This window comes from Sinocyclocheilus grahami, unplaced genomic scaffold (assembly GCF_001515645.1).
Source record: "Sinocyclocheilus grahami isolate Dianchi unplaced genomic scaffold, SAMN03320097.WGS_v1.1 scaffold487.1, whole genome shotgun sequence".
Lineage (NCBI taxonomy): Eukaryota > Metazoa > Chordata > Actinopteri > Cypriniformes > Cyprinidae > Sinocyclocheilus > Sinocyclocheilus grahami.
Genome location: NW_015505666.1, coordinates 237,950 through 261,667, shown reverse-complemented (window position 1 = coordinate 261,667; position 23,718 = coordinate 237,950). Strand labels below are relative to the sequence as shown.

The 23,718-nt window shown below is 35.1% G+C and overlaps 1 protein-coding gene across 1 annotated transcript in view; it reads left to right on the top strand.

Annotated features, from left to right (window-relative positions):
• itpr2 (inositol 1,4,5-trisphosphate receptor, type 2) overlaps window positions 1-23,718 on the top strand; it is a 93,147-nt gene that overhangs the window by 57,590 nt on the left and 11,839 nt on the right. Inside the window, exons 42-56 of the mRNA XM_016236278.1 lie at window positions 3-33; window positions 149-336; window positions 1,315-1,495; window positions 5,362-5,606; window positions 5,970-6,170; window positions 7,056-7,166; window positions 7,386-7,481; window positions 7,615-7,731; window positions 15,529-15,639; window positions 15,814-16,006; window positions 16,107-16,232; window positions 17,289-17,464; window positions 18,603-18,767; window positions 20,197-20,380; window positions 21,559-21,633. Of these exons, the coding sequence (XP_016091764.1) occupies window positions 3-33; window positions 149-336; window positions 1,315-1,495; window positions 5,362-5,606; window positions 5,970-6,170; window positions 7,056-7,166; window positions 7,386-7,481; window positions 7,615-7,731; window positions 15,529-15,639; window positions 15,814-16,006; window positions 16,107-16,232; window positions 17,289-17,464; window positions 18,603-18,767; window positions 20,197-20,380; window positions 21,559-21,633 (2,200 nt within the window). The remainder of the gene's footprint in view (window positions 1-2; window positions 34-148; window positions 337-1,314; window positions 1,496-5,361; window positions 5,607-5,969; window positions 6,171-7,055; window positions 7,167-7,385; window positions 7,482-7,614; window positions 7,732-15,528; window positions 15,640-15,813; window positions 16,007-16,106; window positions 16,233-17,288; window positions 17,465-18,602; window positions 18,768-20,196; window positions 20,381-21,558; window positions 21,634-23,718) is intronic.

The window sequence follows — 23,718 nt, the reverse complement described above, 5'->3', positions numbered from 1 at the left end:
AGTACACTGGCGGGAACAGCTCTTCCTCTGGAGGTACGTCTCATAAATGACCATCAGCAAAAGCACTGTTGGCTCACCATATACATCCCCTCGCCCAACTTCTGCTCATCTCATACCTGACTCAACAGTGTTCTGTGTGTGTACATAGGTGGTTCTCCAGGACAGGACTCTGATAAGCCAGGCACTAGCGTAGTAGACATCCAATGTGCTCTGGACAACGTTGGAGCATCCGAGCTGGTCATCGACCTCATCGTCAGCACTAAGAACGACCGTATCTTTGAGGAGAGCATTTTACTGGGCATTGCACTCCTGAGAGGAGGAAATACACAGATTCAGGTATAAACAGGACACACATTCACAACGGGACATCTGTAAGATTCAGGTGATGTCATTTTTAGTGGTCGACTGATAATGTTTTTTTGATAGCCGATGCCGATATCTTGGAAAGCAGGGTGGCCGATATAAAGCCGATATAATTGTATTTATTTTAATTAATATTTAAGAAATTTGAAATAATTTGAAAATGGATTAAAAATAAATTTGTAAAATAAACATACTTATACTTTAGATGACAAAGTATTTTCCACAAATAAATACATATTTGATAAAAATATAATTAAAAAGGAAGTAAACTGTAACCAACAGAGCACTCAGTATTCTGGGAAGTTTGTGTGCATTGGGAATCATATTTTTTCAAATAAAGCCAAGGTAACACTCATTTTACAAACAGCACAAAGTGAAAATGACATTGATATGACAGTGGGCAAATGCATAAAGCGCAGCATAATTTGAAATCACGAATTTAATTTTTGAAGCATTCAATTAGCACAGACCAAAAGTCACGCAGAGAACACACTTCACAAGATCGCACAACAAGTTTGCAAGGTTTGTGAAATTTTATTTTCATTAGCCATTCAAAGATTTGTTTAAATAATGTAAATGCATATTTGCTGAATGCTGACGGCAAACGAGAAAGTATTATAATGTTTGCCTTTCTATTACTAATAATATAAAAACAATTGTTATAATACTATTTGTATACATTTTAAATCCTTTGTTTAACAGTTCTATCGGATTATTAGACAGACTTTTATCCCTATTAGACAGAACAGTTAACGACGACAGCGAACAAGAGGGAGAACGTGAGCACTGTGTGCTCAGGCGCTGCTGCTCTCAGCGCCGTCAAAATAAAAGTCCCGCCTCGAACGCATCGGCCAAACAGAAAAACTTATCGGCCAATGCCGATATTTGAAAAATGCCAAATAGGCCATATATCGGTCGACCACTAGTCATTTTCTGCATGTCTCCCTGCAGAACTCTTTCTACAGTCAGCTGCACAAGCAGAAGAAGTCTGAGAAGTTCTTCAAGGTCTTCTATGATCGAATGGAGCTGGCGCAGAAAGAGATCCGCTCCAGTGTGTCAGTCAACATGTTTGAGCTCAGCTGCAGGAAGAGAGAGGAGGAGGGCGAGGGCTCTGGAATCAGACATAAAAAAGGTATACGTCCACTTTCTCTCAGGTTCTTTCTGTCTAAACATGAGAAAAAGATTTACAAAAGCATAGTGAATATTAAAACGGTAAAGAAATGTTTCAATGTATTTCACCCTAATAGCAAAAGAACAATATAAACAATAATAATTAAAAGGCACAGTATGTAAGATTTTAGTAATAAAATATCCAAAAACAACTTGCTCAGTGTAATATATTTCATGGAGTTCTGTACTTACGTTATCCCAAAAGTTCCCAAGTATTTGTAAATATGAAATATTGAACATGATTCGTGAATTCCATGATGGTGAAAACGACATCTCCCATCGTTCCATTCTCCTTCATAGCAGCAAAAACTTACATATTGTGCCTTTAAGGAAATCTAGACTGCCTTTTTGTTGATTTTAATAATGTATTGATTGATTTGATATTTATTTATGCATTTATTTAGCAGACTAATGACGTGTGTGTGTGTATATATATGGGTGTAACAGTACGCGTAACACAGGCAAATTCCAAATGGAAGTGATCAATTCCTATCCCCTTGGAGTGGGGACTTTGGAGTGAGCAGGGCACGTGCGTGCCATTTTGTAGTCGTTTGGAATGCACTTGGCAAAGGGAGCGATGTAATTTCCTCATTATCTTCAGTTGGGATATTCCCATAACAACGCAGCACGGTGACTACATAATGGCACGCATGTGCCCTGCTCACTCCAAGGGGATAGGAATTGATCACTTCCATTTGGAATTTGCCTGTGTTACGCGTACTGTTACACCCATATATATACACACACACACGTCATTAGTCATTCCCATAACAACGCAGCACGGTGACTACATAATGGCACGCACGTGCCCTGCTCACTCCAAGGGGATAGGAATTGATCCCTTCCATTTGGAATTTGCCCGTGAACCGTTTGGTACACGATATGTGTACCATTACACCCCTATATATATATATATACACACACACACACATACATACATATACATATATAAGCAAAGATTATTTGTGACAATTATTTGACAGCCCAAGATTCATGAACGTGACATACCTTAATTTATCACAAACAAGTGTGCCTTAATGCATAGCTGTTCATGTGAGTGCAGTTCTGGCCTGAGGCAGCGTAAATGAAGAGACTATCAGGCATATGAATAGTATCTGTCCCCATTTCAACTGCTGCGTCATGTGAGGGGTCGCTGCCACCTTATCAAAGACCTGCTTGTTCTTTTTAACACTTCATCGAAAGAGAAAAGATTTCAAGTTCACCTCGTGTAATGCATGAGAAATGATCATTTCATAAAGAGAAATATTGTTGACCACTCAAGTTTTGAATAAGCTTCAAATGTGCCTAAATATACATCCAAAAACTAAAAATAATATTTTCTCTCGATATCAGTACCTACAATGTGCTGTGGATGACTTTGAATAGATGTATCAATTCTCTAGCACGTTGTAGAGGACTCAATCAGTACATTGTCCAAAAATGTGTGATTTATTGAAGGAAAATAATAGTGGCAGTTGCTTACTATAAACATTGAGGGGAACACGTTCTCTAAATATTCAGGATGTTAGTCGATCATTATGGGTCTTTATGAGTGAATCATTGATTCATTCCCTTAAGTAATTCATTTGACTGACTCAACAGTGATTCATTCTGGAACACACTTGGTTTAATCATTTGCCTGGTGAATCATTTGATTGATTCAAAAATACTGATTTGTTCAGCAACGAACCACAGTGAATTCAATTCAAGTTTATTTGTATAGAGCTTTTCACGATACAAATCGTTGCAAAGCAGCTTTACAGAACATTAAGTTTCTACAATTTATTTAGTAGTAGCTTGTCAGTGGTGACTGTCAAATTGATGTACATATGGCAGAAATGTACGGTAAAATTCAGTTAATGACGTAATCAAACAGACAATAAACACTATTAACAGCAATGATTGTATGTTGCAATCAAACTTGTAGCAAAATTTGGTAGTTTTGGTTGTTTCAGGGTTGGCGTCATCTGAGGTCCTCTGAGGGGTTTGCATCATCTCTTCTCAGGTGTTCGGTCATCTCAGGTCTTTGTAACGGCTGTCAATCCCGTGGCAGAAACAGAGAAACAAATAGAGACATAATTAGCATAGCTGCTGTTCCAACCAAGCAAAAATTATTTGTTCAATGCTTGGCCAAAGAGATGTGTTTAATCTAGATTTAAACCGAGAGAGTGTGTCTGGAATCATAAAGGCTATTCCAGAGTTTGGGAGCCAAATGTGAAAAAGCTCTACCTCCTTTAGTGGACTTTGCTATCCTAGGTACTACCAAAAGTCCAGAGTTTTGCGACCTTAGGGAGTGTGATGGATTGTAGCATGGTAGAAGGCTAGTTAGGTACGCAGGAGCTAAACCATTAAGGGCCTTGTAGGTAAGTAATAATATTTTGTAACTGATACGGAACTTAATAGGTAACCATTGCAGAGACTGTAAAATTGGGGTAATATGATCATATTTTCTTGACCTGGTAGTAATTTAAAGTTTTATCTGGTCTTGTTGAGATATATAGTTGAGTATCATCAGCATAACAATGGAAACTAATTCCGTATTTTCTAATAATATTACCAAGGGGTAACATGTTTATTGAAAATAGCAGAGGACCTAGGACAGATCCTTGTGGCACTCCATACTTTACTGGTGATAATTGAGATGACTCCCCATTTAAGTAAACAAAGTGGTAGCGATCGGACAGGTAGGATCTAAACCATCTTAAAGCCTGCCCTTGAATACCTGTATAGTTTTGTAATCAATCTATGAGTATGTCATGATCTATAGTGTCGAATGCAGCACTAAGATCAAGTAAAACTAGCAATGAAATGAAGCCTTGGTCTGACGCAAGAAGAAAGTCATTTGTAATTTAAATTAAATTTAAATGAAATTCTTCATAGAGATCATTTTTTTGCAAGAAGGAGCACAATTGAGCAGACAAGTTTTTCTAAAATTTTAGACATAAACGAAAGATTTAAAATGGGTCTGTAATTTGCCAGTTCATTAGGATCTAGTTGTGGTTTCTTAATAAGAGGCGTAATAACCTCCAGCTTGAATGGTTTTGGGACGTGACCTAAAGATAACGATGAGTTAATAATATTGAGAAGCGGTTCTTCTGCTACAGGTAACAACTCTTGTAGTAATTTGGTGGGTACAGAATCTAATAGGCATGTTGTTGGTTTAGATGCAGTGATAAGATTATTTAGCTCATCCTGTCCTATATTTGTAAAGCACTGCAGTTTTTCTTTGGGGAAAAAACATTTAACAAACCAACTCGATCAATTACACTGATTCATTTAGAAACGGTATTAATGTGTGTTGATTGGAGACCTGCAACCATTAATTCTCCTGTGGCTTTGTTTGAAACTGTTGACATAATTTCAATATTGTCTAAAGTTTAAATATGAACCTCATGTTATTGTATGAAATCAATATCAATATTATGCTTATGACCGAATCACAGCTCTTAATTGTGTGATATTACTGTACCTAAATGTATTTTGTCAGTAGTGCAAACAGTAACTAGTATGAATAACAACTTCAACAAGAATTTCAGTTGAATTTTAAATAATGTACTGCAAATGTTCATAAATATTAGTTTACATCTCATACAGAAGTACTAAAATTACTAAAACTAAAACTGAAAAAAGGCATTAAAGCTAAATAGAAAGATAATAAATATAAAAAGCACATGAAAATACTACAATAAAAATCAAAACTGATCATATAAAAGCTAATTTAAAAAATGTATAAATACTATAAAAATATGTAAATAATAAAGTAACACTGATCCAGTAAAAACTATAAATAACAGTTTAGTAATCTCAAATATCTTGTGTCCTATGAAGTTCGAGACTCCTTGCACCTCAGAGAAGACATTCGGGGTCAGCTTAAAGACGCCTCCTCGGTCACCTCCAAAGCCTACAGCACCTTTCGCCGGGACGTGGACCCCGAGATAGAGCCGATGGGATCGGGAGTGGATGGGATGGAGGAGGTGGTGGAGGAGACCCAGATGAGCCAGGCCATCGCCATCATGAAACCCATCTTACGTTTCCTTCAGCTGCTCTGTGAGAATCATAACAGGGACTTGCAGGTGATGCAATTCATTTTTATTGGTCTGGTTTTGTTCAGCTGTAGTTTGTTTTGGCTATTAATCATTTTAGTGTATTACTTGTGTTAAACACCGCAATGTGAACTGGTACATGGTGTGCTTAGAAGTCAAATCCATTGATGCTGCCTTCACCGTGTCAGCAAATCAGAGGGCTTTAAATAAGTGTGTTCCATTGTGAGAAGAAAAATCGCCTTGATGTTTGAAAAGTAAACATGTTTTGCTGTGGAGATCAAAATCTCAAGCGACCTAGTATGGACGAGTCTGTCTGAATAGAGATACCATTTACTGCCACTCAGGACTTAACTTGTGTTGTTTGTCCAAATCTTTTTGTTCTTTTGTATACAGAATTTTCTGCGAGATCAGAACAACAAAACCAATTATAACCTGGTGTGTGAGACGCTGCAGTTTCTTGACTGTATCTGTGGCAGTACGACAGGAGGACTGGGGCTGCTGGGGCTCTACATTAATGAGAGGAATGTGGACCTGGTCAAACAGACACTAGAGACCATCACAGAGTACTGCCAGGGACCTTGCCACGAAAACCAGGTATTGAAACGGCATCCTTTTTGGAAAATGGGGACAAATCTTATTCCACATGGAAAACTGAATCCGAGGGTAACACTTTACAGTAACAGTACATGAATAATATGTACTAATACCTGATTTAAGTATGAGGTAATGATGAGTTAAGGCATGTTCTAATCAAGAACCTTAACTGTGACATGAGTCATATGAATTAATGTGTGAAAACTTTCCCCAAAGTGTTAATTAATACAATAACTTACAAACATGTAGTCAAGGTGGTCATTATTCTCACATAAATTCATATTATGTCATACTTGATGTTAGTTTTTGATTAATATATGTTTTAACTCATCCTTAGTTCATACTTATTATTAATGATTATGTAATAATAAGTCATTTTAATCTCTTAGTTTAATGCCATACAGTGCTGTTATTTTGTCTGAGACTATTGAAAATTGTAGAAATGTAATAAAAGTGTAATAAAATAAAAGAATAAAAGTGAAATAAAATATAAATATTTCATGAGAAACTTAAAAATAAATTAAAATAAAGTACTAAAATTACTAAAACTAAAACAAATATAAATATATATATATAAAAAAAAGACAAGCAGATAAATAATTGCTAAAACTTAAAATGAAAACTGAAAATATAAAAATAAAAGCTGTTCAAAATATAAAAAAAATACTATAATGATATCTAATAATAATTTAGAACCAGGCCATGGAAACCCAGGTATTGAAACATCATACTCATTGGAAAAAAAGGGAACAAATCTGTTTCCACAGATTGGTATCATAACTGAACATATTTCTAGCTTTATTAATGGTTATGCAAAAAAAAAGTATTTTCTATATATCTAAGACTTTGTTTGGGATCATAGATTGTGTATTTCCTCCTCCGCAGTCATGCATAGCCAGGCATGAGTCAAACGGCATTGACATCATCATCGCTCTCATTGTGAATCCAATTGATCCGCTGGGGAAGAACCGACTTGACCTTGTGCTGGAGCTGAAGGTACTTATTTGTTGCATTTACTCACGTAGTTTGAATAAGAAAGCAATTGATGTATAATGCAATTTTACAGATAACAGAATGTTCTGAAGCATTGCAAATTTTTGATTTGGCATGTAAAAGCATATGCACATTTATCTCCAGGAGGAAAATATGCAAACATTCTTTACTTCACAGTAATTTAATTAAAAAAATGCTCTCATCTTTGCCATGAAAAATCAGAACAATGCATCTGAACTTCTTCTGGCCATCATGGAAAGTCGTCATGACAGTGAGAATGCAGAGAAGATCCTGTACAAGATGAGACCCAATGAACTGGTGAGCTAATATTATGCAATAGTACTGCTGTTATGTATATAGTTAATGAATATAGTTTACATCATCTCTTATCAGCCAAAACATGCCTGTTCTTTGCCATAATTAAAGTGATGATCTGGTGTCACATCTATAGATTGACGTGATCAAGGAGGCTTACGTTCAAGGAGAAGAGAGTGAGATTGATCAAGAGACATCAGATCAGACCAGACCTAAAGATGTTGGCCACAACATCTACATCCTGGCCCATCAGGTAAGATTTAAATGCTCACTGCAAAACACTGTGCACTTTACCAGTGATTCTCACCTTGGTCTGTATGTGTATGTACATTAGGGGGTACTTGGGAGGCTTTGTTAAACCTTTAAAATTTAATATTTGGTAGACAACTGATTGTGGTTCATCACATGAATTTTCAGTTTATTTTTTAAGGAAAGTGAATGAAATAATGTGTGTGGGGTTTATATTTTTTCTGTACATGACACTCATAAGCCCTATTCGGATGGTAATTGTTTCTCATGTGAACATCTGTAAAAATACATGTACAAGGCACCTCAGTGATAAAACTCATGGATTCAGATGGCAATTTGTTCACAGAGAAATGAGTTCTGAGATCCTGCGAACCTGGTAACATGTTGCTCATGTGGCCAGTCTTTCTTCTTTTTGTTCTTAACAGTTCCCGTTCACTGTAGTGGTGCAGTTGTTATATACTGTTCTAGTAGCATTTCAGTAATAAATATGCATGCAAATTACAGCGTAGTTACTGTACAGTGTTTGGCAGTGGTCAAAAAGGATTTAAACAGTGAATTTTGAATTTATATCTTCTTGTAAACTCAGAGATGTGGATTCGGTTAAGTTAAATTACCACAAAACCTTGGTTTTTGTCAAAAAACAGTAGGTAATTCGGCCAGGGATTTTTGCACAGTTGATGAGAGAAAAGCACAGACGATCTGGATTCAGAATGCAATAAAATTATTGATAAACTACCAGTAATTTGGAGCACTACCATTGACAAAGCACCTTTACATAGAACAATAATATAGTGCTCCAATCTGTTCTTAAAGTAATGGCATAAAATACAAAAACAATTATGCAAGCGAATCGTGCCCACAGCTAAAGTTTAGCTGCTAAACTGTAACGTTAAACACTTAAAACAGTAATGGTGGATAAGTTAGCCGAGTGCTATATGTCTACTGTAATGTTTGAAGAACGCCAGACAAAAGATGCTGTGTCTTAACTTTTAATCAGAATGCAGAACAGCTGTATCACAGGCGCAGCAGCCTAACTAACTCACTCGTCTCTCCCGCATTAACCCTATAACTGCCGGTGCAGCAAAATAAACTGCAATTTCACATTGATTATAAAGTCTGTGCGCTACACTACGTTCTTTATTATTAAACAAAGTAATTATTAGAACAACGTCAGTCTACATTAATCAAGACATTCCTAGGAAATAGCGGGTTCACAGCGAATTATCAGAACTATTTCAGTAAGACCGTAATATCGTGCTTTACCTGGAAACCTAAAGCTGCACTAAGTATACATCACATACTAGCAAAAAAAAATTTATATTTTGAGCACTCAATTGAAATGTGCACATAACGTATCAGTCGTACTTGCAGGTTGTGGTTCGGAGAGCTTGTTAGTCCAAATTAAGAAGATCAGAAGCCGATGAAGATAAAAGCCAAGATTAGAGAAGTCCTCCGTAAAATGATGAGCACACAACAAAAGGTTCAAATTGTATTTCTGTGGTATCCTTGAACACAAAGCTCTTCTAGACATGATGTAAACACACTAACTAGCAGAAGTGTTTGTGGGCAGGTCAGACTCGCGGGCAGGCGGGGATTATGCAAATGTGTTACCCAGTGACGTATAGCGGTAACAGACATAAGATTCGAAAATATGACGACTCGTTAAGGCGATTAAGAATCGACTCTCTCTTTTGAGAGACAATATCTTTATTTATCATGCACTTTTTTGATCATCAACTTTGCAGAATGTTTTCATTTAAGGATAGCTACGTTATAAACTGCAAAAGATATATATTTTCAAAAACCCATATGACCTGCTCTTTAAGCGATATATAATATTCCAAAATGCAGTGTAAGCTAAATCAAATATCTAGTATAATATGAGATTAAATCTGTAACGATGAAAAAATAATAGATTATAAAAACTAATCATGGTTAATCACAAGAATTTTTCATGTTCCTTTTAAGGAAAAAGAACAAAATAATGTATGAATGTATGTTTGAAATGTATGCAGGTTTTACACTCGTAAAAGTGTTACATTGTGAGGCTTTGTTTTCCTTCAGCTGAGTCTATAGTTTTGTTTAAAAAGGCCTTTAATAATAATAATGGCAATCCAGTATAATATAATATTAATAATAATAAGTATAATATTAAGTTAATTTTTGTAAAAATAGAAAAATTCTTCTTAAGGAAGGGTTAAGGTGTCTTGTGAGGAAATCCTCAAGCTAGTTGTGCATTTCTCAGTTTCAGTCTTCTCTTTCACTTCCACACGATTTCTTGACAGGCTCAGCCATCTGCTAGACAGTTTATTTCTATCTAACTGGCTGCTTTCATAATGACATAACCTCAGGTGTTCGTCTATCTGTGTTTTTCGAAACACACTCACACAGATGACTGAAAGAAAGTGCAAGTGTGCATACAGTAGTTCTCTCGCTGTTAGCTTTCCTGGTATAATGTATCTCATGGAAAACTCTTGCCATAGTTTTCGGTGAGATTTTTGTTCAAAATTCAAGACTTTTACTTGGACCCTCTGGCTATTTTATATGGACACCGGTTTGAGAAACTTTGGCCTATGGCTGTATGATCTGGTTGGGGAGGTTTTGCATCAGTTGGACCATCTGCACAATGTTTGTCAGTCTCATTTTTCTGTGTAGTTTCTCACTTGTAGAAAACAAGTAGGGCCTGAGGACATAAGAGTCATACAGAGAGAGAAGGAGAGGGAGTCAAAAGAATAAGTCCTTATCTTCTCGTCTTGCTGACAGTGAGAAAGAAATAAACAAATTAATTTAAGAAATGCTTAAACTCTGATTAAATGGTTATTATTAATTACAGATCGTGACGTAGGTATGTGGGGCGTGTTAGAACGAGCCGTTTTAGGTAGGCGTAGTTAACTCTTAACTTTTATAAAGAATATCTCTTTGGTTTTGAGACTTTAGTCTTTGCAACTTTACAGATCTACTGTACATTATTGTTTCTCCTCTATGCCCAGCCTTTCTGAAACGTGTCGATTTTTACAAAGCTCATCGGTCTGAAAAGCGAGGTGTGCTCTGATTGGCCAGCAGTGCGTTGTGATTCAGAAGCCGATGAAGATAAAAGCCAAGATTAGAGAAGTCCTCCGTAAAATGATGAGCACACAACAAAAGGTTCAAATTGTATTTCTGTGGTATCAATGAACACAAAGCTCTTCTAGACATGATGTAAACACACTAACTAGCAGAAGTGTTTGTGGGCAGGTCAGACTCGCGGGCAGGCGGGGATTATGCAAATGTGTTACCCAGTGACGTATAGCGGTAACAGACATAAGATTCGAAAATATGACGACTCGTTAAGGCGATTAAGAATCGACTCTCTCTTTTGAGAGACAATATCTTTATTTATCATGCACTTTTTTGATCATCAACTTTGCAGAATGTTTTCATTTAAGGATAGCTACGTTATAAACTGCAAAAGATATATATTTTCAAAAACCCATATGACCTGCTCTTTAAGCGATATATAATATTCCAAAATGCAGTGTAAGCTAAATCAAATATCTAGTATAATATGAGATTAAATCTGTAACGATGAAAAAATAATAGATTATAAAAACTAATCATGGTTAATCACAAGAATTTTTCATGTTCCTTTTAAGGAAAAAGAACAAAATAATGTATGAATGTATGTTTGAAATGTATGCAGGTTTTACACTCGTAAAAGTGTTACATTGTGAGGCTTTGTTTTCCTTCAGCTGAGTCTATAGTTTTGTTTAAAAAGGCCTTTAATAATAATAATGGCAATCCAGTATAATATAATATTAATAATAATAAGTATAATATTAAGTTAATTTTTGTAAAAATAGAAAAATTCTTCTTAAGGAAGGGTTAAGGTGTCTTGTGAGGAAATCCTCAAGCTAGTTGTGCATTTCTCAGTTTCAGTCTTCTCTTTCACTTCCACACGATTTCTTGACAGGCTCAGCCATCTGCTAGACAGTTTATTTCTATCTAACTGGCTGCTTTCATAATGACTTAACCTCAGGTGTTCGTCTATCTGTGTTTTTCGAAACACACTCACACAGATGACTGAAAGAAAGTGCAAGTGTGCATACAGTAGTTCTCTCGCTGTTAGCTTTCCTGGTATAATGAATCTCATGGAAAACTCTTGCCATAGTTTTCGGTGAGATTTTTGTTCAAAATTCAAGACTTTTACTTGGACCCTCTGGCTATTTTATATGGACACCGGTTTGAGAAACTTTGGCCTATGGCTGTATGATCTGGTTGGGGAGGTTTTGCATCAGTTGGACCATCTGCACAATGTTTGTCAGTCTCATTTTTCTGTGTAGTTTCTCACTTGTAGAAAACAAGTAGGGCCTGAGGACATAAGAGTCATACAGAGAGAGAAGGAGAGGGAGTCAAAAGAATAAGTCCTTATCTTCTCGTCTTGCTGACAGTGAGAAAGAAATAAACAAATTAATTTAAGAAATGCTTAAACTCTGATTAAATGGTTATTATTAATTACAGATCGTGACGTAGGTATGTGGGGCGTGTTAGAACGAGCCGTTTTAGGTAGGCGTAGTTAACTCTTAACTTTTATAAAGAATATCTCTTTGGTTTTGAGACTTTAGTCTTTGCAACTTTACAGATCTACTGTACATTATTGTTTCTCCTCTATGCCCAGCCTTTCTGAAACGTGTCGATTTTTACAAAGCTCATCGGTCTGAAAAGCGAGGTGTGCTCTGATTGGCCAGCAGTGCGTTGTGATTGGCCGAATACCTCAAGCATGTGACGGAAATGTTACGCTCCTTACCATACTGTGATGCCGTGTCCCAGCGCGACGAGACTAAACCATTAAAACCCATTACAAACAAAGCATTTCTTGCATCCAGTGGGGTAACATAATTACTGATTATAATGACTTGTACTGTCTTTTTACGTGTTGCGTTGCATCGCGCCACGTAAACATAAAACCATGTCTGCATTTGTGATCGGAGAAACGACAAACAACAAGCGCTACTCTACACTGCTCAAAACTCGCGTTTGAATCGTCAGTGGCAAATTCTTTAAATATGAAAACGTACATACAGGCTGTGAGTCAGAAGTGCCAGACTGTCCTTGCAAAGTTGGAACTGCCCCACTTTATAGAAGCAACCTTTGTGCACAGCCGGCATTGTAGTCTACTCTCCCAAGTTCAGGAAACAGTCCTCCGTAAAATGTGCTGCACACATCTGAATATTTGGGTTGAACTGTTCTGGAACAGTGTTGTAAATACAACTTAACCACTGAATTCTAGTTGTGTACTCTTTTGGAAGACCAATCAAAGTAGTTTCACTTTCACAACGAAACATACAGCGTCTCCACAACATGGCGGCGGCAGCAGCAACAATACTACAGCGAGAATCAAAGTTACACCTTCTTTCTTTGTGTAAACATTTGGGAGGTGTTATGACGGTGTCTATGTGACGTAGACATGTGGGGGTGTGTTTAAACGATGCGTTTTAGGAGGGCGTGGACAAGTCGTAACTTTTATAAAGAACTTAATAAACTTTATTAAAAAAATATATTTTTATAAAGGGTTTGAGACTTTAGTCTTTGCAACTTTAGGGATCTTATCTATGCACGAACAGCTTGTAACACTCCAAAGAGAAAGGAAAACTTGAAATTGCATCATATGACCCCTTTAAACTGAATGATGATACTGTAAGCGGTTTTCACGAAGAACATTCCCATGTCCTTTTTCTCCTGTGGTTTTAATTTCTTTTTATTTGTTCTGCACTGTTGATATAGTTGCTTTAGACTGTGTTAGCTCCAGTGCTAAAAAAAAAAACAGCTGCCAAATACAAGATCCTCCTGTGTTTACTTGGTACATGACAAAGTAAATGACATTATTTGATGTCAGTTTAGCTCTCTATTGCGTGCCTTGCTCTCTTCCAGCTCTTATAAACAGATTCCTGATGTTAGCTTTGATCTGAAATGAAAAGGACACTGTGAACATTTTTGGAGCAAACGTGGCTTAGACGTCAATAAGGAGACAAAGTGATTTCACCTTCTTGGTGTCTCAAGTGGCGCACATCTTTTGTGCTCCTCCAGCCTGTGAGAATCCCTCGCTCCCGTTTACTGCATTAAGGCCATTATGTGATAAAGGGACACTGAGGGTGTGGAATGATTACTTGTTTGCCTCAAGGACACATCCTTTTTAGAGGTTAAAGAGTGTCCGCCTTCCTTTCAGACTTGTTGCTTAATAGAAAGGTAACTAGTTTGATTCAATAGACTAAGCAGGCATCTGTATGTATAAACCGCGAGATGGTTCTTTACTTAAATGAATTGCTTGCATCTTGCAGAGCGTCATTGATCGTTCCTTGCCCTTTGATCCGTCATCTGTTGGAAATGATTTTCAGACCGCTGTTTTTGATTAGGTTGTCTCTGGTTCCTGTGTCTCACTAATGCATCTTGGCCACATCGCTGCGGGTATTCAGTCATTGAGATAAACATCAGAGTTCCTCTGCGTAGGCAGCTCTTAAAATGTTTTGATTTTGAAGTAATCAGATTGATCAGTCCTGACCCCTTATGAATTGACTCATCCAGGGGTTGCATTGGCATTATGAAACTGCTAAATTGCTAATATGATTTGTGTTAGCCAAGTCACCAATGTGTCACTAATAGACTAATGGGTGTTGCTGCAACTTCAAACACTTTAAAGTCTTAGAGGTTGGCTTTTAGCTATATTTATTCATTTATAGCTTTTTCTTTATAGTATATGAAGCTAACGTTAAAACTTTTTTTTAATGCCTCCATTTATTTTTGCTACTTTTCAGATGTATAGATGTTTATTTTAGTGTTGTTCCATTGTCCCAGAGCCATATTTTAAGTATTGAACTTTAAAATCCATGTTAAAGTTTAGTTATTGCATGTTAGAAGCTATGATGATCTTAACAAAATAAAATAAACATAAACCATTTCTATATTTATTTTAATAAAATAATTAAGGTCTATTTTTAGGACTTGTACAGTATCTGTAATTTATATCTATACATGTTTACACAAATTATGAATGTCAAACAATCTACAACAAACAATTCTGGACATTATTAGATGGTAAACAAGTATACTAACTTTTGATAAAAGCATGCTTGAGATGAAGCACGATATATAAAGAAAAAGAAGGAAAAGTGCATCAAAAAGTGCATGTTTTTATAGTGCATCATTTCCAGTTATGTCGTCAAATTTTTATCATGCATTTTTAGTCAGACATTTTTAAAAATGTATCTTTTTTTTTTTAATAAAAAAAAATTTAATCTATCTCAAATTTGATTTGAATAATTTATCTCATTTAGTTGGATAACGGCATTATTTAAAGGGGAAGTTTTTTATTTTATTTTTTGGGTGAGTTTTGTCTGTCGGATATCTTTCCACAATTCCTGTCAGTTTTGCTTTTACTTAATCGTGTATTTAGCATACATAAAATGCTAGCTATGAAACTTAACAAGACTAAATAATAGGCCATTTTATTCCAGAAATGTAATTTCCACCTCCAGCATTTCAATCACACAATCTTATTAAATGCAATACATAATTTGAGATGAGGTGAAAATGTAAGTGTGGAGCAAATAGTCATGGTTTTGAGCAAAAATGACAGAATTTTCCTGTAATGCAAACATGTCCGCTAATGGACATTATTAGCTGACGAATCAACTAGTGAGAGTTTATTATTTTTAAAGTCCTCCTCAGTGCCAAAAGTGCCTGTAGTTGAAGAAATGCCCTGATATTGAGCTGCTGTTTCTGAATCTGTTGAATCTGTCATGTTGACTGAAGTGTTTTTGATGATCAGTTGGCACGCCACAGAAAAAACCTCCAGCAGAGTTTGAAACCTGGCCCAGATCCTACCATCGAAGGAGAAGCAGCGCTCCTATACTATGCCAACCACACTGCTCAGATAGAGGTATGACAGTTTGAGAACTTATGGAGATAACTTTGTTTCCCTTCGTTCATTTAATTTGCACCTTTATTGGCTTTTCTATAGCTTTAATGACACATTTGAAGTCTCATTTACTTATCATTGCCTTTATCAGACAATTTAAGTCAAAATATATCAGTTAAACACGATTGATTTCAGATCGTCCGCCATGACCGCACAATGGAGCAGATCGTGTTTCCTGTGCCTAACATCTGCGAGTACTTAACAGAAGAATCAAAAGTGCGCGTGTTCACTACAACAGAGCGAGACGACCAGGGCAGCAAGGTCAACGACTTCTTCCAGCAGTTTGATGACCTCTACATTGAGATGAGGTGGCAGAAGAAAATAAGAAGTGGGTTGTTTTGCTTTGTGCAAAAAACAATGTAACAATTTATCACCAGTTCGAGCCTGTGTCAGAGTCATTATGCTGATGTATTGCCTTGTGTTTGCAGATAATGCACCACTTTTCTGGGTGTCAAAACATATATCTCTATGGGGTAGTATCTCCTTTAACTTGGCTGTGCTAATCAACTTGGCTGTCGCTCTTTTCTACCCATTTGGAGATGATGGAGATGAAGGTATGGCTTTGATTTTTAATATATTAACAAATTGCATAATTATGGCCCTATTGTTTCCAAACTGTGGAAAATGCAGACAGAATCACGGAATCCAGTCATAGTGAAATGTATTGTATAATGTGGAATTTCACAAAATTTTCCAAATTTGGATTAATAAATCATAAGTAGGAATATACACTGTGAATAGTAAACTGCAAAAAGACTGATATTTAAATTTGAGGTAACTCAAAAATCTGGAGAAACTCAAAGCTCTGCCAATGTTTGGTTTAACTTGAACAAATTATGACAGGAATATACAGTATATTGTACAGTAAAGTAATGATGCCATTTTTAAAAAATATTATTTTTATAGGAATACCACTGTTTTTTAATGCATGTTTAAATTTTAAAACCTTTTGTGCAGAATTTTGTTTACCAAAAAAAGAAAAGAATTGTTCAAATTTCATTTGATTACATTTTAAAACGTTAATTAAATGGTTTATTTAAGTTTTATGCTTTTATTTGATTACCATGTTTTTATAATAAATTTGTATTAAATCAGAAAACAGAATCCAGAACAATTAAAACAGACAACACAGAATTTAAACACATTTCATTGTGCAATGTCATTTTAAAACTACTACTATTGTTTTGTTAACGTTTTATGTATTAATTTGATTAGATATCCTTTTTTATTAATACAATTTAAACTATTAAAACTGAATTCAGAATAATTTAAACTGAAAACACAAATTTTGGGGGGGGGAAATAAAGCTGAATTCATATTCACATAATGGCATTATTTAAAGGGGTAGTTCACCCCAAAGTTTTCATGCAGTTCTTTGTTCTCTCTCTCAGGTGTCTTGCCACCATTCTTGTCCATCTTGCTTTGGGTGGCAGTGGTTGTGAGCACCTTCACGTAAATTTAAACTATTAAAACTGAATTCAGAATAATTTAAACTGAAAACACAAATTTTGGGGGGGGAAATAAAGCTGAATTCATATTCACATAATGGCATTATTTAAAGGGGTAGTTCACCCCAAAGTTTTCATGCAGTTCTTTGTTCTCTCTCTCAGGTGTCTTGCCACCATTCTTGTCCATCTTGCTTTGGGTGGCAGTGGTTGTGAGCACCTTCACGTTGTTTGTTCTTCCCCCGCGTGGAGGTATCCTGGCGTTCCTGGTCACCGTCATCTTCCGTTCTATTTACACGCTGGGCTTAGGACCCACACTGCTGCTTCTGGGGGCCGCCAACGTAAGGCAAATTCATTATCAACCATTCACGCTTCATTTAGCTCGTCAGCACTCTGCGTCCGTGAATTGATTAAATGTCAAAGTGTATTTTGAATGTATAAACCAACTGAACTCCTATTAGAAAAGACCAGCCGCTAACACCTCATGTTCGCTGATTAATCGCTAATACCAATTAATTACGAGAAGCCGCTCGATATCTGGCTAAATATGAAAGATGGCAGAAGAGGAACTAGTGTTGCCATTTTGCATCAGTGTCAGTTACGATGACCGAAGCGGCTGATGTGCTTAATGTGCGTTCAGATAAAAATTGAGAGCGATTTCATGCCTCTCTCCCAGCCAACTGGAGCTTCAGCCTTCAAACTGCTGACACGTCCCTCTGTTGTGTCAGTCTGTTTGCGTCTCCTCAAGCTGGCGTCTCCTCAGCCATTATGGCACCACATGAAGAACCAACAGAGACATGTGCTGAAACAGATTCTAGGAGTCTGGGATCTGTCATACTACATGCCACTTGCCACGTCTTCTAGTGGTCGCCACAAACTGTGTATCCTCACTGCAAGTGAACTCGTATATATTTTCTTTCAACTTGCTCAGGGTTTTGAGGATGAGGGCATGTCACACAATTGGCCATGTTGGTGTCTGCTTAATCATGCTAGCTTCTACCAAGACGCGCTTACTTTGATGTCAGCCGAAAAAGATATGGAAACATTTTCTCTTTCATTTAGAAGTTATTTATTTATAACCTTATTTATTTTCCCAACTATGCATGCTTTATATAGTTAGGTGTTTCAATTACTGCAGTATATGACTCAAAAGTATTGAAGCCTTTTTCTTGACTTTTTCTCGCAAAACAAATGTTTTCTGCAACTTAGTAGAAACAGAAAACAGAATTGTGAGATGTAAACTCAGAATTCAGAGGAAAAAAAGTCAAAAATGCGAGATATAAATTATGAATTGTAAAATGTAAACTAGTAATTGCAAGAAAAAGAGTCTGACTTGTAAGATACAAAGTCGTAATTACCTTTACAAAAAGTCCTAAAGGACTTCCATAGAAGAGTGCTTTAATTGAAGGCAGTTGAATATTTTAATGTGATTGTAAGGATGCTAATGCTATAGCATTATCTTCTAATGTCTTTTCACAGCTGCTGAATAAAATCGTGTTCCTGGTTAGTTTTGTGGGGAACGAGGGCACGTTCACACGAGGGTACAAAGCAGTTATCCTGGACATCTTCTTCCTTCTGCATGTCAGTTATGTCATCGTTTGCATGCTGGGCCTGTTCGTACACGAGTTCTTCTACAGTATTCTGGTAAGACTTCACACCTTTTCCAGTATAATTTTTAGCAATACATGAAATTAATGATTTCATTTAGAGGTTAGAAGTGTAGTCCATGGATGCTTGCTTAAAGAGAAATTTTATGAGTATTTTTATGGCTGCCAAAGTTATAACGTTAACTTAAGATATGAATTAAAAAGTTAACACAATAATTTAATACATTTATTGTGTTTTATTTTACTGATACTTATTGTTTCATTCCAGCTTCTAAAAACTGGACAAAAATCATGAGGTTAATTACAACTAGTTTATTTTATTGACTGTTAGTTTTTAACAGCAAAAGAAAAAAAATCTTATTACTGTAAAAGTGTATGCACTACTGTTCAAAAGTTTGGGGTTGGCATTTTTTTTTTTTATGTTTTGATAATCTCTTATGTTCCCCAAGGCTGCATTTATTTAATACAGAAAAAAAGAACAGTAATATTGTAAAATATTTAAAATAACTGTTCTATTTTAATATATTTTAAAACGTAGTTTATTCCTGTGATGGCAGAGCTGAATGTTTAGCTTCCATTTCTCCCGTCATCAGTGTCACATAATTCTTCAGAAATGTTCATAATATGCAAATTTGGTGCTCAAGAAAAAATTCTTATTATTATTAATGTTGAAAACAGTTGTTTTGCATAATATTTTTGTGGAAAATGTTATACATTTTTTCAGAATTCTTTGAGGAATGAAAAGTTCAAAAGAACAGTATTTATTTGAGTTTCATTCCAGCTTCTAAAAACTGGACAAAAATCATGAGGTTAATTACAACTAGTTTATTTTATTGACTGTGTTAGTTTTTAACAGCAAAAGAAAAAAAATCTTATTACTGTAAAAGTGTATGCACTACTGTTCAAAAGTTTGGGGTTGGCATTTTTTTTTTTATGTTTTGATAATCTCTTATGTTCCCCAAGGCTGCATTTATTTAATACAGAAAAAAAGAACAGTAATATTGTAAAATATTTAAAATAACTGTTCTATTTTAATATATTTTAAAACGTAGTTTATTCCTGTGATGGCAGAGCTGAATGTTTAGCTTCCATTTCTCCCGTCATCAGTGTCACATAATTCTTCAGAAATGTTCATAATATGCAAATTTGGTGCTCAAGAAAAAATTCTTATTATTATTAATGTTGAAAACAGTTGTTTTGCATAATATTTTTGTGGAAAATGTTATACATTTTTTCAGAATTCTTTGAGGAATGAAAAGTTCAAAAGAACAGTATTTATTTGAAACAAATTTTTTTTAGCAATGTAAAAGTCTTTACTGTCACTTTTGATCAATGTAATGCTAAATTAATCATTTCTTTTTGGCTTTAGAACAGTGACAATTTAAATAAATTATTTATAGTTATTTAATTTCCTAATCAACATGTTTTTATAATATCATCTTCTTTCTCTCTTCTATTCCCTCTAGTTGTTTGATCTTGTGCGAAGAGAGGAAACGCTTCTAAATGTGATGAGGAGTGTGACGAAGAATGGCCGCTCCATCTTCCTCACAGCTGTTCTGGCTATCATCCTGGTCTACCTCTTCTCCATTGTGGGCTTCCTCTTCTTTAAAGATGACTTCCTCATGGAAGTCGACCGCCTCCCTGCTTTAAGTAAGCATGAAGTGTACATGGTGTCCCCGTTATGCTCTTTGCTGTGGTGGCCTCCTATCTTTCCAGCCGCACATTATGTAGAACTTGTGGTTTTAGTCTTTCGTTTCATATTATATTACCCAAATGTTCTGCATGAATGAAGTCAATATCATGTGCTAATATGCATCCCTGCATATCGTATGAGTAAACAACTTGGTATGAATAGCACTAAAATGACTCTTTTAGAGAGAGTACCACATCTGTGATGTATTCAGTTTGTACATTCATGTACGCATGTGAACGTGTGAAGGTGATTACTTGTGTTTGTGTGTATGTGTTTATATGAACACACATGGCCATGTAGCTGTGTTGAGGTAAGAGAGAGGACCTGCTAGCACATGGCACCTGCTGCATAACCCAGCAGTGGCCACACTCCCTGATGTAATCACTTCCTCTGTGCACTGCATCACTGTACAAGCACTGGGGACAGAAATGGCACACACATACACGCGTGCACTGGAATACAACGCACAGTTTAATAAAACATTTCAGTTGTGGCAATACAAAACGTTTGACTTTTGAATTGTTAAGCACATGCTATGAATGTAGATTTTTACATTTTTACCAAGAAAAAAAACTGTATATAACTCATGTTATATTTGTTTGGTTTGTCTTTTAGAGAAGATGAACGTGAAGGAGTCTATGAACTGCCTGAGTGAGACCTGTTCTAACTCCCCTTTTAGTTCTCACCACGGTAAGTCACCATTTTTACAGTGGTCCCAAACAATTTCTGGACACTTAGGCCACACATAAAACGTGTGTCCTTGAAATAAAATGAAATATAGCAAACTTTTCAAGCAAAACATGTCACAAAAAGAATCTTGTAAAAGCTTTTTAATTAAATTTACAATAATAATGTTTAAAATTTGTATTTATTTGGACACCCAAATGGTTTTTAACTTTGAGGAAAACTTTTATTTACAGTTACCACTTGGTTTGATATATTTTTGCTTAATGTGATGACAATCATGCTTTTTTTTTTTTTTTTTTAAGTTTTGGTGATTTTGATGTTACTTAAGTGATACTTTTTAGGGCCACGGTTCACTATATAGATCCATAAATCAAACCATGAAATGGTTTGAGAAGCATGATGTCTGCTGTATATAACTCATGTTATATTTGTTTGGTTTGTCTTTTAGAGAAGATGAATGTGAAGGAGTCTATGAACTGCCTGAGTGAGACCTGTTCTAACTCCCCTTTTAGTTCTCACCACGGTAAGTCACCATTTTTACAGTGGTCCCAAACAATTTCTGGACACTTAGGCCACACATAAAACGTGTGTCCTTGAAATAAAATGAAATATAGCAAACTTTTCAAGCAAAACATGTCACAAAAAGAATCTTGTAAAAGCTTTTTAATTAAATTTACAATAATAATGTTTAAAATTTGTATTTATTTGGACACCCAAATGGTTTTTAACTTTGAGGAAAACTTTTATTTACAGTTACCACTTGGTTTGATATATTTTTGCTCAATGTGATGACAATCATGCTTTTTTTTTTTTTTTTTTTTTTTTTAAATTTTTGGTGTACAATTTCTGGACACTTAGGCCACACATAAAACGTGTGTCCTTGAAATAAAATGAAATATAGCAAACTTTTCAAGCAAAACATGTCACAAAAAGAATCTTGTAAAAGCTTTTTAATTAAATTTACAATAATAATGTTTAAAATTTGTATTTATTTGGACACCCAAATGGTTTTTAACTTTGAGGAAAACTTTTTTTTTACAGTTACCACTTGGTTTGATATATTTTTGCTTAATGTGATGACAATCATGCTTTTTTTTTTTTTTTTTTAAGTTTTGGTGATTTTGATGTTACTTAAGTGATACTTTTTAGGGCCACGGTTCACTATATAGATCCATAAATCAAACCATGAAATGGTTTGAGAAGCATGATGTCTGCTCTGCAGTGTGATTTCCATACAGCTGTGCTTGTGTATCATTAGGCTGTAAAAACTTGGACTTTAATTAGTTTTTAATTTATTTGAGTGTCATTTTGTGGACATCAAGAATAATTCAGTATTTACTGTGCAGCATTGCAGTTTCTCTTTTGATTTCACCTCCGTCTCACCCTTCAGCTGAATGTTCTTGCATAATCTGCAATAGTGGTGACATGTCGTGTGATTTGCGTGTGCGTGTGTGTTTATGGTTTTCCTAAGCGTTTGTTTTTAAAGGGCTGGTCCTGAGTATCTGTTATAGAGGTTAAGGTGCTGAGATGACCCGTGAGAGTGTGTGTATGTGTGTTGAGGAGATGACTCATGTGCTTCTTTGTTTTGCTTTGCCCTGTGAGTCTTTAAATATCACCTGTTCTTCTAGATATCAACACGTGCGCGCTCTCTCTCTTTCTTTTGACCTCTGTGGTCTCTCTGTCCTTCACTTATTCCTTACTTACCTTTCCATGCTCATTCTTTTGATCTCCTTCTTTCTTGTTTTGTGTCTTTTCTTAGTCTCTGTTTTTTCTTTATATGTATATATATTATAGTGTATACATTTAAAACTTATATATACTGTGTGTGTGTATATATATATATATATATATACACACAGTGTATATATACACTACTTGCATATACAGTGGAGTCCACTTGTGAAAATCTCTGAAATCTCTAGTTTGCATTTAATAGAAATAGAGCGATGGAATGATTGATGAATTGATTGACTGACTCAGACAAATGTATCAAATGTATTTACAAAATAAATGTATAAGTAAAAATTCTAAATATATAATATGAATAGATAATTACACATCTAAATATATAGAACATGATTAAATATCCTGAATATAGTTCTGAATAGACTATATATCTAAATATGTAAAGAATTGTGAAATTGTTAATTATGTGTAGTAAGAATCATAATTATATAGTTATGATTAAAAATACATGATTATTTATGATTTTATGATTGTTTTATAATAATATGAATTTTATACAGAATGTATAGTTAGAGTTCTGAATAGATTATGTACATATATGAAAATACATGTGTAAAAAATGTTAGACATCCATATATATATATATATATATTATATAAATATGGAAGATAAAATTCTGAATATTTATAGTTAATATTCTGAATAGATAATAATACATCTCCTGAATATAGTTCTGAATAGACTATATATCTAAATATGTAAAGAATTGTGAAATTGTTAATTATGTGTAGTAAGAATCATAATTATATAGTTATGATTAAAAATACATGATTATTTATGATTTTATGATTGTTTTATAATAATATGAATTTAAATGTTTAAATAAACAAGTACTAAAAATCCTGAATATATATATATATAT